General features: G+C 44.4%; 2 protein-coding genes across 3 annotated transcripts in view; one reads left to right on the forward strand and one right to left on the reverse strand.

Annotated features, from left to right (window-relative positions):
• Window positions 1-9,494, reverse strand: part of dcp1a (decapping mRNA 1A) — a 48,870-nt gene extending 39,376 nt beyond the window's left edge. The window contains exons 1-3 of one of the 2 annotated variants that reach the window (XM_060931675.1): window positions 9,345-9,494; window positions 2,001-2,041; window positions 1,768-1,895 (exon numbers count right to left, since the gene is read on the reverse strand). In XM_060931675.1, the coding sequence (XP_060787658.1) occupies window positions 1,768-1,895; window positions 2,001-2,041; window positions 9,345-9,494 (319 nt within the window). Of the gene's footprint in view, window positions 1-1,767; window positions 1,896-2,000; window positions 2,042-8,914; window positions 9,011-9,344 lie in introns of those variants that run through there. The other variant, XM_060931676.1, reaches the window with a different exon arrangement.
• The window catches only part of cacna1db (calcium channel, voltage-dependent, L type, alpha 1D subunit, b), a 410,093-nt gene continuing 394,246 nt past the window's right edge, over window positions 8,547-24,393 (forward strand). Inside the window, exon 1 of the mRNA XM_060931662.1 lies at window positions 8,547-8,854. Coding sequence (XP_060787645.1) covers window positions 8,827-8,854 — 28 coding nt within the window. The 5' untranslated portion in view covers window positions 8,547-8,826. The remainder of the gene's footprint in view (window positions 8,855-24,393) is intronic.

Genomic DNA, 24,393 nt, shown 5'->3' on the forward strand with positions numbered 1-24,393 from the left:
CTCCCGTATCTGCACTAACCAGGCCCTTAAAGCGCATTGGGCGACACCAATCTCCATGTCTCTATAGCTAGGCTTACAGGCTAGTCCTCTGGTAACTGCAAGTGTTTGACATCCTACTCACATCTGTATTGCAGCGCGCCTCGCCAGATGGTCATCGGTACCATTTTTATGATGGTCTTTGGTAGGACCTGACCACAAGTACAACTCGTGGTCTCTCGGTTGAGAGGCGGAAATGCTAATGACTAGGCCAACTCGCGGCACGTTGCCATCATAGCCAGGATTAATTTTTTCAGCAATTTTGCTACAGTAGCTCTTCTCAGGAGTTGGACCAGACAGGCTGGCCTTCACTCCCCATGCGCATCAATGACCCTGTCGCCGGTTCACCGGTTGTCCTTCCTTGGGCCACTTTTGGTAGATACCACTGCATACCAGGAACACCTCACAAGATGTGCCATTTTGGAGATGCTCAGACCCAGTCATCTCGCCATCACAATTTCAAAATCAAAGTCCTTCTCATGCCATGTGGCAGCGCCGATCTCCGTTTCTGTAGCCCTCGGCCTCTCGCCTATTACATAGCTAGGGTTACAGTGGGGGGCTGGTCCTGCGGTAACCACAAGAGTTTGATTCCCCACTCACATTTGTATTGCACTGTGCCTTGCCAGACAGCAGTAGGTACCATTTTTATGATGGTCTTTGGTATGACCCGACCGTGAGTAGAACTCGCGATCTTCCGATCGAGAGGCGGACAGGCTAACCACTAGGCCAGCTCGCAGTCTCACTCATCGCAATTTGGCCCTCATTAAAGTCACTCAGATCCTTACGTTTGCCCATTTTTTCTGCTTCCAACACATCAATTTCAAGAACTGACTGTTCTCTGGCTGCCTAATATATCCCACCCCTTGACAGGTGCCACTGGAACAACATAATCGGTGTTATTCACGTCACCCATCAGTGGTTTCAATGTGATGGCTGATCGGTATACATCGTCACTGTATTCTGTTGAAAGCAAATCTGCCTAGTTATACTGCTGTTATATGGAAATTTGACAGCACATGCCAAAGTAGGCAGGCTCTAAAACTCCACGTGGACATTTTAAAGGGCATATCACGGGTAAATTCAGGAGCAAGATCAATGTAATTCTCCTATTTTATATTAAACTTTGGTCAACTATCTGTAACATTCTGCATTCTCTGCAATTTTTTTTTTTACCTTGCGCAATACCAGAAAAATTCAGTTGAAATCAAGCCATTTGAGGCGAATTGGTCCGCCTCTGAAAAAACTTGGCATTTGGATTTCCCGGGAAACATTGATTTTCGTGATGTCACGTGCAGGACACCTCCCTCTGAATCCTACGTCAGCGCTGGTTTGTTTATGAGAAAACGACCTGGTGGTTTTCTGCAAATGGTTAACACACGCATCATAGGAGGGTGTAGCAGCACCAATCATGATGGGATTAGTACTCATCACTTTCCAAAAGACCGAACAATGAGAGAGAAACGGGAGTGCTTGGTCTACACAGGCTGTGCACTTAAACCGGGCAAAGCTCGCGCAGCCTGCTCGCGCTTCCGCAGATAACGTCACGAATCTGGCTCCAGACTCCCTTGTGATTTTTCCAGACGTGTTTTGTTATTTTATTTTATTTTTTTTCTGCTATAGACAGATGACCTTGTGCAAAATTATCCTTCTGGATGAGTGTGTAAAAGGACATACTTTCATATAAAAAAAAACCTGAAATTGGTCCAGAATATGCCCTTTAATAAGACTTACAGCTGGCATTCCGGTACAAGAGGAAAGGGTCCTGTAGCTGAAACTCCAAATCTTTATTAATTGGCTCCACCAGGTTCTCCGTGCTTAGACGGTTCATAATAGTGAAACCGTGATGTGGTGATGCTGACCTGCAGAAATCACAGGGCTGCACTCAAACATCAACATCCATAATATACTAAGAAAACTATCGACACTAGTTTATAGCATAAGAATACATAGATAAATAAATTTACCTGGCATACACAAACAAGGTGCCTTCAATATCAGTTTTTTCCTGTAAAAAGATTACAGTCCTGTTAAAACTGGTACATACACAGTTCCATAAAACAGCATAAAGGAACTATATTATCATGTGCAGAAAGACTTCGAACATCATGATGCCTTCAAACTTTGGGTCACCCGAACCTGTGCATACTTGCCAACCCTCCCGATTTCGGCGGGAGGCTCCTGATTTTAGCCTCCGTCTCCCGCTTCCCGATTGTATTTGTTAAAAACTGGATAATCTCCCGGTTTGGGGAAATCCCTACTGCCAAGTTAAAAATACTCCAGATTATGTCCGATCAGAATCGTATGAGAAACACTGCTGACGTCAACTGATTTTTAACCAATCAACGAACAGAACGACAGTCACTTCTGTAATTTGGTGTGGCAGCAGGGGCGTGGTCAAGCATCGGTCTGTGACTGGAGGGCGGAGTCAGGGAAGGTAAGTGGCAGAATCACTGCACCTGATGTTAATGTGTTTGTGTGTTTTCCCCAGTGACCGCGCCCTATTTAAGGAGGGAGAGCGAGAGCAGAGGGGGCTCTTCCCCGAACCAGACGCCGGTTGTGTGTGTGTGTCTGCGTTTATTTCCTGAGTGTTCACTGAAAAGTGTGACAATAAAAAAACGGTTTACCAACCTGAACTCTGTCCTGCCGTCTTCTGCTTCTGCGCTCCAAATAGGTCCCGGGTTTCGGCACCACTGTAGCAGTTCTTACGCAAGGGCGGAGCACAGAAGACGGCAGGACAGAGTTCAGGTTGGTAAACCGTTTTTTTTATTGTCACACTTTTTCAGTGAACACTCAGGAAATAAACACAGACACACACAACCGGCGTCTGGTTCGGGGAAGAGCCCCCTCTGCTCTCGCTCTCCCTCCTTAAATAGGGCGCGGTCACTAGGGAAGACACACAAACACATTAACATCATGTGCAGTGATTCTGCCACTTACCTTCCCTGACTCCGCCCTCCAGTCACAGACCGATGCTTGACCACGCCCCCACTGCCACAGTAGGATTCACCCAGGCTGTCCGACATTTTTTTTTTTTTACAAGCAGTCATTCATCATGACCACTAAACCCTAGTCTGGTTAACACCAGGCCATATCACAAGTGAAATATGGTCTGGAATCCGCCTACTGAATTTCTCGTAGGGGAGGTGTGGTTTACGATTGTCAATGGCCGTTTATTGGATGTTCCGAATGTCTATCATTTGGCGTATACGTAGCCCATGGCCAATCATGGCAGTTGTACCCGGTGACGTAGTTAGAGCGACAAAGAAAGACTGTAACGCCAAACGCTGTTCTTTTTTTAAAACAAACTTTCGCTCTAAACTATTCAGAACAGTGTCTAAAGCTTGATCGAAAGTTTGGTTCGTATCGCTCGCCGCCATGTTAAATGTGATCCGTAAACAGTGCCAAATAAACTACAAGCTTCCGTTTGTCGAGTAGTACGCGTCACCGTCTTTCCACCCCTCCCCACTCTCTGATTGGCTCCCTAACTCAGGCGAGCCTTTAGACCATGCTGTCTTTTCAGATCGGAACGATTGTGCAAAGCAGCATGGGATTTCCCAGGCTAACTAAACCCAATACCAAACGGCAAAAACATGAATGCAAATACTGGGTTGCGTGCGAGAATGAATTTCCATGGATAAGCAAATGTTCGACCAGCCAATTACACATTTTAAGATAAAGATACCTTAAAATCAGAATATAATGGACATTTGAGTGTGAAATTAAACTAGTCTTCCGTACCATTTCAGAAACAAACTGTACAACTTCTAAAGTGTTGAGTGAAATTTTGCATGACAGAATGTGTTTGGTGAGTGGATTTGAATAGTGTGGTCGTGTCTTAGTGCTATTTCGAATTGATGTTTGAAAGTTTACAAGGGAATTATCTGGAAAGTGATTTTGATAGAGTTTTGAGGTTTTAAGTGAAAGATTACTAGTGAGCAGTACAACAATTCTGCATTTGAGTGAATTTCTTTGTGGAGTATATTTTGATAGTATGGTAGTATTTATAGTGCCATTTTTAAATTTTGTTTGAAAACTTTCCGTCGAAGTTTACAAATGAGCAAATTCCTTTGGTGTATTCCGATAGGATTTCTAGTGCTTTTTAAAAATTCTGTTGGAAAGTTTTTAGTGAGAGAGATGCATTTTAGTCGTACTAAGACAGTGCAGGATTTATTTGAGTTGTTACTATTTTGGTCAAATCTTATTAAAATTTAATTTATATATGATATTATAGTTCTCTGTATTTTTACATGAGCTTACTGAAGGAAAACACATTTGATGCAAGCCAATAATACTTTCATTCACTGTGACTATTTTAAGAAATTATAAACATTCTTCTAAAGCATCACTTGTGTTATTTTCTGTGGGTCTCTGTATGTATACAATATTCAGGCAGGAGATTTTTCAGCTCAAAATCTGATTCAAGACTTCCCTTTCATTCTTATTATATTAAAATTCAAGACGAGTATTATTTCAGATTTTTCACTCTGAGCTCTCTCATGCCTGATCCATGAATCCCATAACCTAGAGTAACTGATCGAATAATATCAACAATTCATGCACTTTTCTCCCCCATGAGAATTTTGAAAAGTTGGCAAGTATGAAAAGGTGGCTCTACAAAGTATTGACTTTTTTTCTTCTTTTTTTGGGGGGAGGGGGATACATATGCACATTCCAGATTTCTGTTGAATTTGAGTGTATTTGAAGTGTTTGGTAGCGTCTTAAGGCCAATTTATGCTGACAACGCAGTCCTCACAGATGGTGTCGCAGATGGCGTCCGCGTAGCCCCCCCCCTTCGCAGACGCTCTACGCGCACCTCCCAAAAATTGTGACCACCGCAGAAGCCTCTCAGACAAGAGGACTCTGATTGGTCCACTCTACATCCGCTGTACACGCACTTCCGCTTCCCTACTTTCCCGGTTTGTTTTGTTTTCACGACCGCCATTTTTAAAAACACGAGCGAAGATGGAGCAGCACGAAGAGCGGTTGATCGAGGAAGTGAGGAAGTACGTACATCTATACGACTCCAGTTCTAGTCATTATAAGTAACTGGAGGATAAACACTCCACTAACCACACCCACCAACTACTCCTAGCGATTTCGCGATTTCGCGCCCCCTTGCGTTGTGGCGGTGAATAACATCGCGCACGCCTATTACTCCCCGCTCAACGATAAATTACAACTGTCTGCGAAAAGCTATCTGCGAAAGCCTTGTCGCAAGAGCATGCAGAGGCCCTTAGTGCTATTTTGAATTTATGTTTGAAAGTTTTAAGTGGGGGTGGCACGGTGGTGTAGTGGTTAGCGCTGTCGCCTCACAGCAAGAAGGTCCGGGTTCGAGCCCCGGGGCCGGCGAGGGCCTTTCTGTGCGGAGTTTGCATGTTCTCCCCGTGTCCGCGTGGGTTTCCTCCGGGTGCTCCGGTTTCCCCCACAGTCCAAAGACATGCAGGTTAGGTTAACTGGTGACTCTAAATTGAGCGTAGGTGTGAATGTGAGTGTGAATGGTTGTCTGTGTCTATGTGTCAGCCCTGTGATGACCTGGCGACTTGTCCAGGGTGTACCCCGCCTCTCGCCCATAGTCAGCTGGGATAGGCTCCAGCTTGCCTGCGACCCTGTAGAACAGGATAAAGCGGCTACAGATAATGAGATGAATGAAGTTTTAAGTGAAAGTTTACAAGTGAAACTATGAACATTCTTCTAAAGCATCACTTGTGTTATTTTCTGTGGGTCTCTGTATGTATACAACATTCAGGCAGGAGATTTTTCAGCTCAAAATCTGATTTAAGCAGACTTCCCTTTCATTCTTATTATATTAAAATTCAAGATGAGTAGTATTATTTCAGATTTTTCACTCTGAGCTCTCTCATGCCTGATACATGAATCCCATAAGCTAGAGTAATTGATCGAACAATATCAACAATTCAAAAACTCTTTAATTGTATAAATTTCAAATGGCTTGCAATTAATTGGGATCCACTGTTTTTAATCATTTCAACCGCGCATCACATCCTCGGCCAGGTGAAAAGGTCTTTCATGCATTTTTCTCCTCCATGAGAATTTTGAAAAGTTGGCAAGTATGCCTGTGGAAGATGTTTTATAAGGGTTGTTTTACAATCAGGATACAAAGTTTGTGTCACAGGGGCTCAAAATTCAAATTGATTCAAACTGGTTCTTGTACCAGTTTTTAAGTGAAGGACAAGTTAAAGAACAGATTTCATGTAATTTTTTGACATGTGTATGGTAGTTTTGTGTAATCTGCTATAAGATGGGAGAAACAAATGAAGTCAGTGCGTTTACATGCACATCCAAATCGAGCTACTGTCGGTAATCGAGCAAAGGGTCCCAGCAGGGGTGCCAGAGAAATCCAATCCTACATGCACACAAGGAAATCGAGCTATTGTGTGAGGTACATTGTGCACCCGAGCCACAGGTGGCGCTACACGCCCCATCGTGTTGGTACACTTCCGGTCGTCGTCATGAAGAGCTATTCAAGAGTGTAAACAAAGTTATCAGTTCCGTGTTCTCCATTGCGCGTTTTTCTCCCGTCCATGAATTTTAATATATTCAACTCCTTAAGCTGAATGAGCATGAACTCTGTCTCCTCATTGCTCCAGAAGTGCACGTTTCTGCTCGCCATTTTCTCTTCTTCGTTTGTTCCTCCTGACCTCTTCTGCTGCTCGCTACTACTGTTGTCATGCCGACCGAGGCTGTCGTGTTTCCCGCTTGTGGTCTCGTCACTTCCGGAAGGGGCAGTGCTGAAGTAAGTAGCTCGATAGGGTTTACATGCACCAAGTAGCTCGGCTATAATCGCATAATCTAGGTCGCGTAGCTCGATTACGAGAAATCAAGTTCGGTTCAATTTCAGCCTAGCTAAGGTGTTTCCATGGCATTTAGAACTTCGATTTCAGTCGAGCAACGGCAGAAAATTCGATTTTCTCTATGTGCACGTAAACGCACAGTGATTCTCGGAGAGGACTTTTTTTTTTTGACAATTCAGAATCCACTACTTCCATAGTGCTTTTAAATATAAGGCTGTAAGCTTTGTGTTAGTTGTCTCTAATATTTATGTCCCAATATCTTGACCACATTTTAGGATGAAAATAATCATTTTAGATATGTTATTTTATATTGAAAAATTAGCTGTCTCGGAGAGGATGGTTTTTTTTTGGACACAATTACATACTAATTTGATCAAAATAGTCTGAATCATTTTAGATCTCATCTCATTATCTGTAGCCACTTTATCCTGTTCTACAGGGTCGCGGGCAAGCTGGAGCCTATCCCAGCTGACTACAGGCGAAAGGCGGGGTACACCCTGGACAAGTCGCCAGATCATCACAGGGCTGACACATAGACACAGACAACCATTCACACTCACATTCACACCTACGCTCAATTTAGAGTCACCAGTTAACCTAACCTGCATGTCTTTGGACTGTGGGGGAAACCGGAGCACCTGGAGGAAACCCATGCGGACACGGGGAGAACATGCAAACTCCGCACAGAAAGGCCCTCGCCAGCCACGGGGCTCGAACCCAGGACCTTCTTGCTGTGAGGCAACAGCGCTAACCACTACACCACCGTGCCGCCATCATTTTAGATATGTTATTTTATATTGAAAAATTAGCTGTCTCGGAGAGGACATTTTTTTTTTGACAATTGCATGCTAATTTGATCAAAATAGTCTGAAAACTTACTGGCATTCAGCATTAAAACTTAACTATGTTTCCAATGATATGGAACCAAATATGTGTTTTATGGTATAAAGAATGATTTAAGTGCATCCCTTTTGGAGCTACCTGTGGTCAAAAAAGCACTTTTTCTAAATGACACGAGTAATTTTGCTAAATATGACATATATCGCCATACAGTCACCAAAAATAACGTCATCACCAAATTTTTTTTTTTGCATGGTAAATAGAGCTCTCACAGGGCTACAATAAACAACCAAGTTTATTTAGTCAAGCCTTTTGATATTGAAGATAAGTGTTACACTGCAAAAAATGATCTCTTGTTGAGAGAAAATCTCTTTATGGGTGAATTTATCTATTATTTCTTATCAGAAGTTTACCAGAACTCAAATATAAGATTATTTAGCTTACTTTGAGACGTTTTTACTCATTTCAAGCCTTCTTTCTAGAATTGAATGCTTAAAATGAGCAAAATCATCTGCCAATAGAATAAGAAAATTTAAGGCTTGAAATGAGTAAAAACATCTCAAAACACCAAGTTTATTTAGTCAAGCCTTTTGATATTGAAGATAAGTGTTAAATGGGATTTTTAGCTTGCGTAGCCTGATTGTAAAACAACCCATAAAGAAATATGTTTTGTGCCCTGTTCTACTTGTTTGGTTGACTGGAAAACTTCTTAAAACACGACTCAGTTGAAGACTAAAAGGAAAAAAAAAAAGAAAACGAGAAAGAAAAGGGGGAAAAAAAGAAAAAGAACTTTGGGCCACACCTCCATCCAAGGCGTGGAGTGATACCAAATTAAGTGCTGGAGAAGAAAGTAATTCCGGCTGCAAGATGGCTGCTACTTTTTTATTAGGATTGTTTTTAGATTTGTTACTTACTTTTGTCTGTTTTATAGTTTACATTACGGCAAACGGTGTTTGGAGAAACTACTAGAAAGTCCAGTCGTGATTTTTTTTAATTTTATTTTTATTTAAAGAAATCTCGACGAGGTTTAATAGGAATAGAAGATGATGCTGAAAATGGAGCCTGTAAACTTTTCTTTACTTTTTTGGCCTCCGTTAGCATCACCGAACTAAAGGAGTAAACTTCACACACACACACCATGTCGTGGCTGATCGACTATATTTGGGGTAAGAGAAAAATTGTAAAAAAAAATAAAAAAATGTCATGTTTGGTGAACCGTTCCTTACTTTTCACTTAACGCGATGGATGGTGAAGTACGCTTTCGGCTCCAAACTGATTCTCCCTCCCTTATCATTTTATGAGCAAGAAAGCCAACAAAAATGAAAGCTTTTTATTTACGTATTGAATCAGATGTGATGGATGCTCTGTTGTAATGCTGAGATGCTCTGTAAAGTTGAACTCGTCCGGCTATTAGCTCGCAAGAATCTATCAATAAACACGGTTGAATCCTGAATGACGCGATTTTCCAAGTGTAGTGCCCTACATAGGGGGTACCAGTCATTCCTTCTAACCATGCGCACTTCACTTAAAGGCATGGATATGGGAACAAGGCAGGCACATACAGCCATGTAGCATTCCTTGGCTAATATTAGCTAACGCCGTTCCTGTGAAGATTACAATACCAGCGGCTGCTGCGGAATAAAAACAACTTCTTACCCATTCGTTTGCTTTTGAGTTGAATTTATACAGCGCTACCTGCCCGGTAACATCGAGCAGCTTGTTAATATAAGGGTCATACTGCTGCAGAGCCGCTAGACTCATCAGATGCCCAGCTTTGTTGACGGACTCCATCTTGAACGCTAGCATACAGCAGCACGGAAGAAATTTCGAGAACACCGCCAATTCATGTTTGTCTCCGGGTTGGACCGAGGCACGCGAGCGAGGGTTCCGCATTCGTATAATTCATCAGATAGTCAGCATTATATTTCAAGTGAAACCCTGAAGTGGTTCATATTTTTGAATTTGAATTGCTTTTAAATAGATTATCTGTTGCCGTGTTTACATAGTTTCAAAAATATTAGGATTGCAAGCACATTTCCATTTAGGGAATGCCTGACTCTCTGAATACCTGGTTATCTTGAGTGGGTTTTAGTAGATAACCACTTAGGCCCAAAGAGTTGAACTGAGTCAAGAGAAACAGAAATGAGTCAGGTTGAAATTCTCATCTCATCTCATCATCTCTAGCCGCTTTATCCTGTTCTACAGGGTCGCAGGCAAGCTGGAGCCTATCCCAGCTGACTACGGGCGAAAGGCGGGGTACACCCTGGACAAGTCGCCAGGTCATCACAGGGCCGACACATAGGCCAAGTTTACATTAGACCGTATCTGTCTCGTTTTCTTCGCGGATGCACTGTCCGTTTACATTAAAACGCCGGGAAACGGGAATCCGCCAGGGTCCACGTATTCAATCCAGATCGTGTCTGGTCCGGTGCTGTGTAAACATTGAGAATACGCGGATACGCTGTGCTGAGCTCTAGCTGGCGTCGTCATTGGACAACGTCACTGTGACATCCACCTTCCTGATTCGCTGGCGTTGGTCATGTGACGCGACTGCTGAAAAACGGCGCGGACTTCCGCCTTGTATCACCTTTCATTAAAGAGTATAAAAGTATGAAAATACTGCAAATACTGATGCAAATACTACCCATTGTGTAGTTATGATTGTCATTAGGCTTGCCATCCTTCCACTTGCAAGTGGTAAGTGATATGCACTGGGATCACACACACAGCGGCTCAGTCCTGAATCACTGCTTGTGCACTTCACTCGCGCGCTCTGTGAGCTGCGCAGGGCCGGAGTGCGTACCCTCCAGAGGGCACTCGCTGTTCAGGGCGGAGTGATTTGGAGCGCAGGATGCCTGCGGAGCCGAGCGTATCCGTGTATTGGTGTTGCTGTGTGCACGCGAATCGTGTATTGGTGTTGCTGTGTGCACGCGAATCGTGTATTGGTGTTGCTGTGTGCACGCGAATCGTGTATTGGTGTTGCTGTGTGCACGCGAATCGTGTATTGGTGTTGCTGTGTGCACGCGAATCGTGTATTGGTGTTGCTGTGTGCACGCGAATCATGTATTGGTGTTGCTGCAGATGGAAATTAGCTTTTTAGCTATAATCTGGCGCAAGCCATCTTACTTTTGTAACCAATGACTCTTGTGCATGGTCCCTGTTTCAACTAAACTAATTAAATTTAACTAAACTGTGTGCACACTAATCATTTTAAAAACGTTAATCTGATGATCCGCTGATACGGTCTAATGTAAACTTGGCCATAGACACAGACAACCATTCACACTCACATTCACACCTACGGTCAATTTAGAGTCACCAGTTAACCTAACCTGCATGTCTTTGGACTGTGGGGGAAACCGGAACACCCGGACAACATGCAAACTCCGCATAGAAAGGCCCTCGCCGGCCACGGGGCTCGAACCCAGACCTTCTTGCTGTGAGGCGACAGCGCTAACCACTACACCACTGTGCCGCCCCAAGTTGAAATTCTCTAGTGTTTTTCAGTGTATTGATATCCAGCATTTGCTTTACATGTCCGTTATACATGAGCGGTGTTTATTAGATGATCCTTTGGCAGCCCAAATAATGGAGTCACAACAAAAACAGTGTTTAGATTAGATTAGATTCACTTTATTCATCCCACATCGGGGAAATTAACGTGTTACAGTAGCAAGAAAATGTCAAACAGATAACAAATAAAACTGAAATAAAAATTAGACAAACGAAGGATTAAATACAGAGGGCTATTTGCATTATCTACCGTGAAAAAGTATAGAAAAAAAAATTGCCTTATTGAGAGGCTCGGGAAAATTGCACATTACAGGTAGACTCTGTATACACTACCGTTCAAAAGTTTGGGGTCACTTTGAAATTTCCTTATTTTTGAAAGAAAAGCACTTTAAACTAATCAGAAATACACTCTATACATTGCTAATGTGGGGCGGCACGGTGGTATAGTGGTTAGCGCTGTCGCCTCACAGCAAGAAGGTCCGGGTCGAGCCCCGTGGCCGGTGAGGGCCTTTCTGTGCGGAGTTTGCATGTTCTCCCCGTGTCCGCGTGGGTTTCCTCCGGGTGCTCCGGTTTCCCCCACAGTCCAAAGACATGCAGGTTAGGTTAACTGGTGACTCTAAATTGACCGTAGGTGTGAATGAGAGTGTGAATGGTTGTCTGTGTCTATGTGTCAGCCCTGTGATGACCTGGCGACTTGTCCAGGGTGTACCCCGCCTTTCGCCTGTAGTCAGCTGGGATAGGCTCCAGCTTGCCTGCGACCCTGTAGAACAGGATAAAGCGGCTAGAGATGATGAGATGAGACATTGCTAATGTGGTAAATGACTATTCTAGCTGCAAATGTGTGGTTTTTGGTGCAATATCTCCATAGGTGTATAGAGGCCCATTTCCAGCAACTCTCACTCCAGTGTTCTAATGGTACAATGTGTTTGCTCATTGCCTCAGAAGGCTAATGGATGATTAGAAAACCCTTGTACAATCATGTTAGCACAGCTGAAAACAGTTGAGCTCTTTAGAGAAGCTATAAAACTGACCTTCCTTTGAGCAGATTGAGTTTCTGGAGCATCACATTTGTGGGGTCGATTAAATGCTCAAAATGGCCAGAAAAATGTCTTGACTATATTTTCTATTCATTTTACAACTTATGGTGGGAAATAAAAGTGTGACTTTTCATGGAAAACACAAAATTGTCTGGGTGACCCCAAACTTTTGAACGGTAGTGTATATACACACACATATATACATAAATATAAGTATGCATAAAAATAGTTTAGGGCCTATATTATTGCACATAATAATTGCATCGATGAGAGATGGCAGAGGTAGTAGTGGTGAAGTAGTGCCAATTAAACAACAAACAGGTTATTGGTGTTACGTTACAAGTTGTGGGTGTTATACAGTCTGACGGCAGTAGGTATGAATGACCTGCGGTACAGTACCTCTCCTTCTTACACCGTGGGTGTAGCAGTCTACTAGGAATTTTCACATGTTGCTGTTTACTGAGGAAAGAATGAAAAATCTGATTACTCAATCACTAATTTCTAACAGACGTCTAAGAACATTTGTTAAATGTGTATGTGTAGCGGTTAGAACGGTCGCCTCACAGCAAGAAGGTTCTGGGTTCGAACCCAGCAGCTGGCGAGGGCCTTTCTGTGTGGAGTTTGCATGTTCTTCCCGTGTCTGCGTGGGTTTCCTCCAGATGTTTATGAGATGATCCTTTGGCAGCCCAAATAATAGTCACAACAAAAACAGTGTTGTGCAGTGATAGGAATTTTCACGTTGCTGTTTACTGAGGAAAGAATGAAAAATCTGATTACTCAAACACTAATTTATTACGGACGTCTAAGAACATTTGTTAAATGTGTATGTGAAACCACTACACCACGGTGGTGTAGTGGTTAGCATGGTCGCCTCACAGCAAGAAGGTTTTGGGTTCAAACCCAGCGGCTGGCGAGGGCCTTTCTGTGTGGAGTTTGCATGTTCTTCCCGTGTCTGTGTGGGTTAACTCCGGGTGCTCCGGTTTCCCACACAGTCCAAAGACGTGCGGTTAGGTTAATATGGGACGGCCTTGAGCGAGACACCTAACAGCTCCCCGGGTGCTGTTAGCATGGCTGTCCACTGCTCTGGGTATGTGTGTGTGCTCATTGTGCATGTGTGTGTTCACTGCTTCAGATGGGTTAAATGCAGACAGGACATTTTACAAGTGTGTGATGAATAAAGTTGTGCTTTCTTTCTAAAACATGTTTTTGTAGAACTCTGTCCGGGTGTTGTCTTGATAATTTGTAACTCAAGCTGCCTTGGTAAGACTTTTTAAAACTGTCTCACACTTTACGTCCCCATTTATGGGAAAGCCTAATAGTTAGAGAAACAGCTTTGGGACCAAAAGGTTGCTGGTTTGATTCCCTGGACCAGCAGGATTGGCTTAAGTGCCCTTGAACAAGGCACCTAACCCCCAACCGCTCTGGCAAGAGTGGTGGCGTACCTTGTTGTCTGGTTAGCCAGTGAATAACTGATGATGTGATTATCAGTTCGGGCACTGAACCAGACTGACACACTTTACAATTGTGTTAGTCATTTATTTTAAGCGGGCGGCACGGTGGTGTAGTGGTTAGCGCTGTCGCCTCACAGCAAGAAGGTCCAGGTTCGAGCCCCGTGGCCGGCGAGGGCCTTTCTGTTCGGAGTTTGCATGTTCTCCCCGTGTCCGCGTGGGTTTCCTCCAGGTGCTCCGGTTTCCCCCACAGTCCAAAGACATGCAGGTTAGGTTAACTGGTGACTCTAAATTGACCGTAGGTGTGAATGTGAGTGCGAATGGTTGTCTGTGTCTATGTGTCAGCCCTGTGATGACCTGGCAACTTGTCCAGGGTGTACCCCGCCTTTCCCCCGTAGTCAGCTGGGATAGGCTCCAGCTTGCCTGCAACCCTGTAGAAGGATAAAGCGGCTACAGATAATGAGATGAGATGAGATTTATTTTAAGCATTTAATGATCTTTCCTTCGACGTCCGTTATAGCTGAGTTTTCAAACAGGTTTTCTGTTCTCTTTTTAGTCCTGGGAAACACGTTTAATACTATTTAAATTCGTTTTAATACTACCCTTGTCAGCTTACCGTCATGACTCGAAGGTACATAACATTTACGTTAGGCAAGTGGACCCTTGCCGTACAAGGGGAAGAAAGTATAGTTACTTATGGAAATGATGCCGTATGCCCAGGTCAGACGGGAGAAAGACGCATGCTGCTACCTGCGATCAGTCAGGTGGCGAGCGGACGCAGGCGATTTGTGTCAAATCCTTCGTTGTGGTCAGACGTATTGCAAGACGCAGACTTTTTAAGCTGTTATGACAGGACGCAACCAGTCAGAAGCAGATGCAGGTTGATGCAGCGCACATAAAACCTTTTAAAAATATAAGGCCATAAGACTGCTCGCAGGATGTTGTAAACTATTTGCAGGCGCAGTCTGCGTCTATCTGCGATGCATCACAGCCATCTCTAAAGACTTGTCTTCCCCTACTGCCACTACCTGCTTCAACCTGCGATTGGTCGCTCAAGCGTTGCACAACCGCCTGTGTCTACATGCGTCAACCTGCTATTTGCACCGATTGGAAATGAGTCGCAGCTGAAATGCGAACAGATTGTGATCCACTTGCATCATCCTGCCTCTACTAAAGACCCTCTGCAACACTGTGCCATTATCTGCGTCGTCGTGCCTTGCGTCTACCTGTGATTTTGTTATAGCAGGTAGACGCAAGTAGTTGACCTGGGCATAACTAGTATCCTAACTTACTGGCTTACTAAGCTAGTGTGTTACTTAGCTGAAGCGGATATACAGTGTCTTGCGAAAGTATTCACCCCCCTTGGTGTTTGTCCTGTTTTGTTGCATTACAAGCTGGAATTAAAATGGATTTTTGGGGGGTTGGGACCATTTGATTTACACAACATACCTACAACTTTCAAGGTGAAATTAAAAAAAAAATTTAAATTGTGACACAAACAATAATTAAGATGAAAAAACAGAAATCTGGAGTGTGCATAGGTATTCACCCCCTTTCATATGAAACCCCTAAATAAGAGCTGGTCCGACCAATTCACTTCATAAGTCACATAATTAGTTGATTAAGATCTATCTGTGTGCAAATTGTCACATGATGTCTGTATAAATCAACCTGTTCTGGAAGGACCCTGACTCTGCAATACTACTATGCAAGCAACATGAAAACCAAGGAGCCTCCAAACAGGTCAGAGACAAAGTTGTGAAGAAGTATAGATCAGGGTTGGGTTATAAAAAAATATCCCAAACTTTGAATATCCCAGGGAGCACCATTAAATCTATTATCGCAAAATGGAAAGAATATGGCACCACTACAAACCTGCCAAGAGAAGGCCGCTCACCAAAACTCACAGACCGGGCAAGGAAGGCATTAATCAGAGATGCAACAAAGACACCAAAGATCAGAATCAGAATCACTTTTATTGCCAGGTATGTGGACACACACGAGGAATTTGACTCCGGTTTCACTTAGCTCTCATAGTACAAAACAGATAAAAAGCATATACACAAAACAAACAAACACAAAAAAAATGGTGCAATAGGTGCATAGTGCAAAGTAATCCAAGTAAGTCAAGTATGAAATAGATAAATATAAAGTATACAGTGAGCACAGAATGACGGTATGAGTGTGCAGATATTTTGCAAGTGATATTACTGATATATGAATCTGGATTTTAGCTGTTCATCACAGAAAGGATTTTCCCTTTTGGTGCAATATGGTGCATAGTGCAAAGATGAAATAGTAAATATAAATAAGTATAAATATAAGTAACAGTGAGCACAGAATGACAGTATGTGTGTGCAGATATTTTGCAAGTGATATTACTGATATATGAATCTGGATTTTAGCTGTTCATCACAGAGACAGCCTGAGGGAAAAAAATTATTCATGTCTGGTTGTTTTTGCATACAGTGATCTATATCACCTCCCTGAGGGGAGAAGATTAAACAGATTGTGACCAGGGTGTGATGGGTCCGCAGAGATGTTACCTGCCCGTTTCCTGACTCTGGACAAGTATAGGTCTTGGATGGAGGGCAGGCTGACACCAGTAAATTTCTCTGCAGACCTTATTGTCCGTTGCAGTCTGTTCTCCTGTTTGGTGACCGATCCAAACCAAACAGTGATGGAAGAGCAAAGAACAGACTGAATGATGGCAGAGTAGAATTGTGTCAGCAGCTCCTTAGGCAGGTTGAGCTTCCTGAGCTGGCGCAGAAAGTACAACCTCTGCTGGGCCTTTTTGATGATAGTGACTGTGTTGGTCTCCCACTTCAAGTCCCGAGAGATTGTGGAACCCAGAAACCTGAAGCTTTCAACAGCAGTCACAGTGTTGTTGGTGATGGGCAGCAGAGTGGGGGGGGGCTCCTCTTAAAGTCCACTGTCATCTCCACAGTTTTGAGCGTGTTCAGTTCCAGATTGTTCTGACCGCACCACCAGACCAGCCGTTCAACCTCCCGTCTGTTTGCAGACTCGTCACCATCTCGGATGAGGCCGATGACCATTGTATCGTCCGCTAATTTCAGGAGTTTAACAGACGGGTCTCTTGAGGTGCAGTCGTTGGTATAAAGGGAGAAGAGCAGTGGGGAGAGCACACACCTTTGGGGGGCGCCAGTGCTGATAGTCCGAGTGCTGGATATGATGCTCCCCATCCTCACCTGCTGCTTCCTGTCAGTCAGGAACTTTGTAATCCACTGACAGGTGAAGGAGGGCACAGTGAGCTGGGTGAGCTTGGTGTGGAGGATGTCTGGAACAATGTTGTTGAATGCCGAACTGAAGCCCACGAACAGGATCCTGGCATACATCCCTGCAGTGTCAAGGTGTTGCAGGATGTAGTGTAGACCCATATTTATTGCATCATCCACTGACCTGTTTGCCTGGTAGGCAAACTGCAGGGGGTCCAGCAGGGGGTCCAGCAGGGGGTCTGTGATGTCCTTCAGGTATGACAACACCAGTCTCTCGAAGGACTTCATGACTACAGATGTGAGGGCAACAGGCCTGTAGTCATTCAGTCCTGTGATATTGGTTTTCTTAGGAACCGGGATTATTGTGGAGCGTTTGAAGCATGAGGGGACTTCACACAGCTCCAGGGATCTATCAAAGATCTGGGTGAAGATGGGAGCCAGCTGGTCAGCACAGACCTTCAGACAAGAGGGTGACACACCATCTGGGCCAGGTGCCTTCCTGATCTTCTGTCTGTGGAAAAGCTGACAGACATCCTCTTCACAGATCTTGAGTGCTGGTGGGGGGTGGCAGAATGGCAGGGGGCGTAAATGGGTCTTTTAATGACTGAAGGGGGGAGAGGTGTGAATGTGTCGAATCTGCAGTAAAACACATTCAGCTCATCAGCCAGTTGATGGTTCACTGCAGTGTTGGTGGATGGTCTCCTATAGACCCTTCCCACTGACGTCACCGGAAACCGGAAGTAAACAAACCCTGCGCCATATTGGAAGACCAAATTGGGTTTTCAGAAAAGGAAAGAAAATAAATGCAGGGTCGAAAATACAAAAAAGGAGGCAGAAAAAGCAAAAGGAGTTAAGGTAGGACAAATGGTTAGTTTTCTGAGGCAGCCCGCCGTGGCTGCAGGCTTTCAGTTGTGTCATTGAATGGTTACTTTTCTGAGGCAGCCCGCCGTGGCTGCCTGCAGGCTTATTTATTATAGCCCATTTAGTTAAAAGAGTTGATATAAAATGTTTATAGTTATAGTTATGTGATGGTTGTCCTCAGTGTTCGAACTATGCCGATATTTTCGGGGGGTCCCTTTTTTTCCCTGGGGGGTGCTTGCGCTTGTCTCGGAGCGCGGATCTCCAAACACATGAGAAGCCTATCTTACGCACATATCACGCGGACTCTACACCTCCACACACGCATCGCGTCTGAAGTCATAACTCATCAGGGGAAATCGTGTCCGCATTGGCATGTTCAAAAAACAACCTCGCGTCAACAATGATACCACACGCAAGAAAAAAAAAAAACAGTCAGGCTACTCAACAACCAACCTGGCAGCAGCAGTCGTTGTCATATCGGTTTATTTTATCTTTGATGTAAACACAACACTTCGGATATGCAAATGCTTCCCGTTACACACGATTGCTATGTCAATAAACATCATTTTGCCAATATTTTAGAGACCCCCCCAACATTTCCCAAATCATGTTTTCAAGGGATCTCATGTCTGTTTCAGGGGATCTCGGATCCCCCGAGTACCCCCGTAGTTCGAACACTGGTTGTCCTGATTTAGACTGGTGTGTTTTTTTTGGGGGGGGGGGTTGCGCGATGTTGCACCCGGGTCCAGATTAGGGCAGAACCGTCCCTGGCTACATTTCAGGTGTAGTTTGTTTTATGTATGTATGTACTTGCATAGATGTGTACTTGGTCTTCCAATATGGTGACTACCGAAATCTCGCGGCGTGGTGACGTCATGCGGGAAGGGTCTATAGTTAGTAATGTTCTGCAGGCCTCTCCACACTGACGTCGGATCGTTTAATGAAAGGCTGTTTTTAATCTTATCAGCATAACTCCTCTTAGCTGCTTTCACCTCCATTGTCAGTGTGTTTCTGGTCTGATTATACAGAACTCTGTCTCCACTTTTGTAGGCCTCTTCTTTGTTCTGACGAAGTTGCCTGAGTTTTGCAGTGAACCAGGATTTATTGTTATTGTATATGTGGAAGGTTTTGGTAGGCACACACACATCCTCACAAAAACTGATGCAAGATGTCACAGTATCAGTCAGTTCATGCAGGTCTGAGGCTGCAGCCTCAAAAACACTCCAATCAGTGCAGTCAAAGCAGGCTTGTAGTTCCACTTTGGCCTCATCGGACCATCTCCTCACCGTCTTAACTACAGGCTTAGCAGATTTCAGCTTCTGCCTGTATAACGTGACCAGAAGTCCCGGTTTGACCGGGACAGTCCCGATTTTGAGTTGCGTGTCCCCAGTCCCGACAAAGGTCCGTCAGGACGCTGAAATGTCCCGGTTTACACCAAACACTAACAAACTGTCCCGGTTACAGCGATCATACATAGCCAACGAGATGCCAATAAAGCTTCTAGCAATTCAGCATCAATGTGCGTGTGTGCGCAGTCAACCTTACAATGTATCTATTTGTACAACGTTGCAATATAGAGGCCGCGTTATAACGTTTTTTTTTCGCTAGCGGCTGTCAACTACTACGCGACAATGCCGAACGGATGAGCGCTGGGCGGAGATGTTCGCGCACTTCAAGAGTAGGGAGATTCCTTACAGCAGTGTCAGCCAGCTTTGCCAGTTTGCCATGTACCTACCTGGCACCAATGCTCCAGTTGAGCGAATATTTTCACTCATGAGCAACACCTGGACTGACGAGAGGAATCGCATGACCGTGCCTACTCTCAAAGCCTTGCTCATTACCCGGGCCAATTTCGACGATACTTGCTCGCAGTTTCACAGCAGGCTCTCGGGCAATAAAGCGCTACTGGAGCAAATTCACTCATCATGTAAATATATGCAATAAAATGGCATCTTCTTTAGGGTGGATTGTGTGGCTGTGTTTCTGAAACATTTTTTGTTGTCTTTCATCTGTTTCATCTGTCTTTAATCTGTATCACAGATTGTCTTGACTTGTTTGATGCTGTTGTCAACTCAGGGTTCACGTTTTCAAAATAGTTAATAGCCTACACTGGTTAAGATTAAACAGAGGCATTTTGGGTAAAGGTGACAACGATTAGGCTCATGCACTCATTCCTGTTACAATGCATAGCCTATTGTTTAAAAAAAAAAGTTCATCGCATAAAATGTTGATGTTAATATGCAAGCAATGCATTTTCTTGGCGTTTTCACAAAGGTGAAATAAATCCGTTGAAATTTAGGCTATTGGCCTATTCCCTATCGTCACATCTGTTGTCTGATTTTCTTACTTTAACTGAATTGTGATAGAAGTACATGTAGATAACAAGAAAATACTTGATTATTCTCTGAAATGTTGATAAAAGTGAGCTTCTACAAAATGATAAAAGCACCTGTCTGAGCCATGGTTTGAGCCGGCGCATGTTTACATCAGAACGCGTGCGTGCACGAGTATCACGGTCACGTGCAAAGTGTCCCGGTTTTAGACTCGGGAAATTTGGTTACCTGTAGGACGGGATAAGATAGTCCCAAGGCTGCACGGGGGACAGAGTGGTATGAGTCCTTTAAAACAGTCACTACGTTTACATGCACATAGAGAGAATCGAATTTCTGCCGTTGCTCGACTGAAATCGAAGTTCAAAATGCCATGTATACACCTTAATTCGGCTGAAATTGAACCGAACTTGATTTCTCGGAATCGAGCTACACGACCTAGTTTATGCGATTTCTGCCGAGCTACTTTGTGCATGTATACCCTATCGAGCTAGTTGTCGAGCTACTTCCGGAAGTGACGAGTGACGAGACCACAAGCGGGAAACACAACAGCCTCGGTCGGCATGACAACAGTAGTAGCGAGCAGCAGAAGAGGTCAGGAGGAACAAACGAAGAAGAGAAAATGGCAATGTAGAGCTCTCTGAAGTGTGGGTGGAGCACAGAGGACGGCAGGACAAAGCTTCTGGTACTAATAGGCTTTTTATTGTCAGACTTTTCAGTTTAACAGCCTACTTTTATTCTTGAGAGAAAAACACACACACACACGCGCGCGCTGTGTTCTAGTCCCGGGATGAGCTGTCCCCTCTGCTCTCCCTCTGTCTCCTTAAATAGGGCGCGGTTACTGGGAAGACACACAAACACAGGTTAATTACCGTCAGGTGTAGTAATTCTGCCACTCACCTTCCCTGGCTCCGCCCTCCTGTCACAGACCGGCGCTTGACCACACCCCCACTGCCTCAGGCATGCAGAAATGTGCACTTCTGGAGCAATGAGGAGACAGAGTTCATGCTCATTCAGCTTAAGGAGTTGAATATATTAAAATTCATGGACGGGAGAAAAACGCGCAATGGAGAACACGGAACTGATAACTTTGTTTACACTCTTGAATAGCTCTTCTTCATGACGACAACCGGAAGTGTACCAACACGATGGGGCGTGTTGCGCCACCTGTGGCTCGGGTGCACAATGCACCTCACACAATAGCCCGATTTCCTTGTGTGCATGTAGGATTGGATTTCTCTGGCACCCCTGCTGGGACCTTCAGCTCGATTACCGACAGCAGCTCGATTTGGATGTGCATGTAAACGTAGTCAGTGTAACAATGGTCCAGAGTGTTAGTGTCCCTGGTGGGACACTTAATGTGCTGTTTATATTTTGGCAGTTCATGGCTGAGGTTTGCTCTGTTAAAGTCCCCCAAAACAATGAGCAAAGAGTCCGGGTGTTTTTCTCCACATTGTTTATCTGGTCAGCCACGTGTTGTAACGCCTCATTAATACATGCCTGAGGGGGGGATGTAAACTCCAACCAGAATAAACGAGGAAAACTCTTGCGGAGCGTAAAACGGTTTGCAGTTTATGAATAATGACTCCAGATGAGGACTGCACGATTTGTTTAGAACTGTGACATCAATACACCAACTTTTTTTTAGGATATTTATTTATTTGTCCTTTCGGAAAATTGTTCTGTGCCATTTACAGTACGTCTGATACAAACTGTTACAAAAACACAAAAAGACACAATATACAAGACAACATAGGACAAAACCCCCTCATGTCTTACATACAATATAATGGTAAAGTGCAGTTACTCAGAGACCAAGTACAATGGGTTATTCTGGTACAACCTTACAGTTGAGTCCTTATTTAACAAGGCTGTACTAGTGGGTATAAATGATCTGCGGGCTCTATTTGTCTGGAATGAAGGCAGCCTGAACCTCCTGCCTGAAGGCAACAACTCATATGCCCGATGTAAGGGGTGTGACACATCATCACAAATAATATGTGCCTTTTTTGCCACCCTTGTTTCTACAGTCATGGCCATACTACTTAATGGCTGGCAAGCAATCTTGCTGGCCATGTTGATTATCCTGTGCAGCTTATTTTTGTTTGCTACAGATAGGGAAGAATACCAGGCCACAGAACAGAAACATAAAATGCTCTCAACAAAAGAATGGTAAAAGAGCCGCATCATATCCCCATCAACACTAAATTGCCTTAGCTTTCGCATAAAGTATAGCCTCTGCATCCCCTTCTTGTAGATGGCATCAGTGTTACATGTCCATGTTAATTTATCATCTATTATTGTTCCCAAGTATTTGTAGCTCATCACAACCTCAATACCTTCCCCGTTTATTACCATATTCTGGTGGGTATGGTTCCCCGTTCTAAAATCAATAATCAGTTCCTTTGTTTTTTTTGTGTTAAGAAGAAGACAGCTGGACTTACACCAGTCTACAAACTGGTCCACCCAGTCCCTATATTGGGTCTCACTCACTACGTTTACATGCACATAGAGAGAATCGAATTTCTGCCGTTGCTTGACTGAAATCGAAGTTCAAAATGCCATGTATACACCTTAATTCGGCTGAAATTGAACCAAACTTGATTTCTCGGAATCGAGCTACACGACCTAGTTTATGCGATTTCTGCCGAGCTACTTTGTGCATGTATACCCTATCGAGCTAGTTGTCGAGCTACTTCCGGAAGTGACGAGTGACGAGACCACAAGCGGGAAACACAACAGCCTCGTTCGGCATGACAACAGTAGTAGCGAGCAGCAGAAGAGGTCAGGAGGAACAAACGAAGAAGAGAAAATGGCAATGTAGAGCTCTCTGAAGTGTGGGTGGAGCACAGAGGACGGCAGGACAAAGCTTCTGGTACTAATAGGCTTTTTATTGTCAGACTTTTCAGTTTAACAGCCTACTTTTATTCTTGAGAGAAAAACACACACGCGCACGCACACACACGCGCTGTGTTCTAGTCCCGGGATGAGCTGTCCCCTCTGCTCTCCCTCTGCCTCCTTAAATAGGGCACGGTTACTGGGAAGACACACAAACACAGGTTAATTACCGTCAGGTGTAGTTATTCTACCACTCACCTTCCCTGGCTCCGCCCTCCTGTCACAGACCGGCGCTTGACCACGCCCCCACTGCCACAGGCAAGCAGAAACGTGCACTTCTGGAGCAATGAGGAGACAGAGTTCATGCTCATTCAGCTTAAGGAGTTGAATATATTAAAATTCATGGACGGGAGAAAAACGCGCAATGGAGAACACGGAACTGATAACTTTGTTTACACTCTTGAATAGCTCTTCTTCATGACGACAACCGGAAGTGTACCAACACGATGGGGCGTGTTGCGCCACCTGTGGCTCGGGTGCACAATGCACCTCACACTATAGCCCGATTTCAGTTATGTGCATGTACGATTGGATTTCTCTGGCACCCTGCTGGGACCTTCAGCTCGATTACCGACAGCAGCTCGATTTGGATGTGCATGTAAACGTAGTCAGTGTTGTTCTGTATTAACCCCACTATAGCTGTATCATCTGCAAACTTAATTGTGACATGATCTATTACTTTGGCACTCATTTGTGTACAGCGTAAACAATACAGGGGAAATTACGCTCCCTTGTGGAGCCCTAGTGTTTGTTAAGATTGGGGGCGACACCGCCTTGTTTACCCTAACACACTGTATCCTCTCAGTAAGAAAGGACTCAACCCATCTTATTATGTTCGCATTTACACCCAAGTGCAACAGCCTCTCCATCATAAGGTGGGGCCTGATCGTGTTGAATGCAGATGAAAAATCTATACAGAGAACCCGAGCATATCGTTTGGGCCTGTCTAATGCCGCTTTTCCACTACCAACGCGGCTGAGCCGTGCCGTGCTGAGTTGGGCTGAGTCGAGCTGAGTGGGGCTGTTGGAGTTGCATTTCGACTACAACCGCGCTGAACCGTGCTGGCTGGAAGTGGGTGGACACATTGGGTGGAGTTAGCGAAAGTGGGTGGATGTCAGGTGATGTCGTTAGGCGGTGCAAACAGTGACATCAGTGATCTTTTAAGCGGTAGTCTCACAACCCGGAGAGTAAACAATAAACATGGAGGACATGGAGTCGTTAGTGTTGCTGGTCTTGGTGCTGTGGCTTGTTGTCACCGACAACGCCAACAGATACTGCCAAGAGCGTATAGATGAGGCGAGGCGCATAAGGCTTCATAATTCTCGTAATTCGTAATTCTCCTTCTTCCGGGTTTACGGTGTTTACAGATCCCAGCGTGCTCG

This window comes from Neoarius graeffei, chromosome 10 (genome assembly GCF_027579695.1).
Source record: "Neoarius graeffei isolate fNeoGra1 chromosome 10, fNeoGra1.pri, whole genome shotgun sequence".
Lineage (NCBI taxonomy): Eukaryota > Metazoa > Chordata > Actinopteri > Siluriformes > Ariidae > Neoarius > Neoarius graeffei.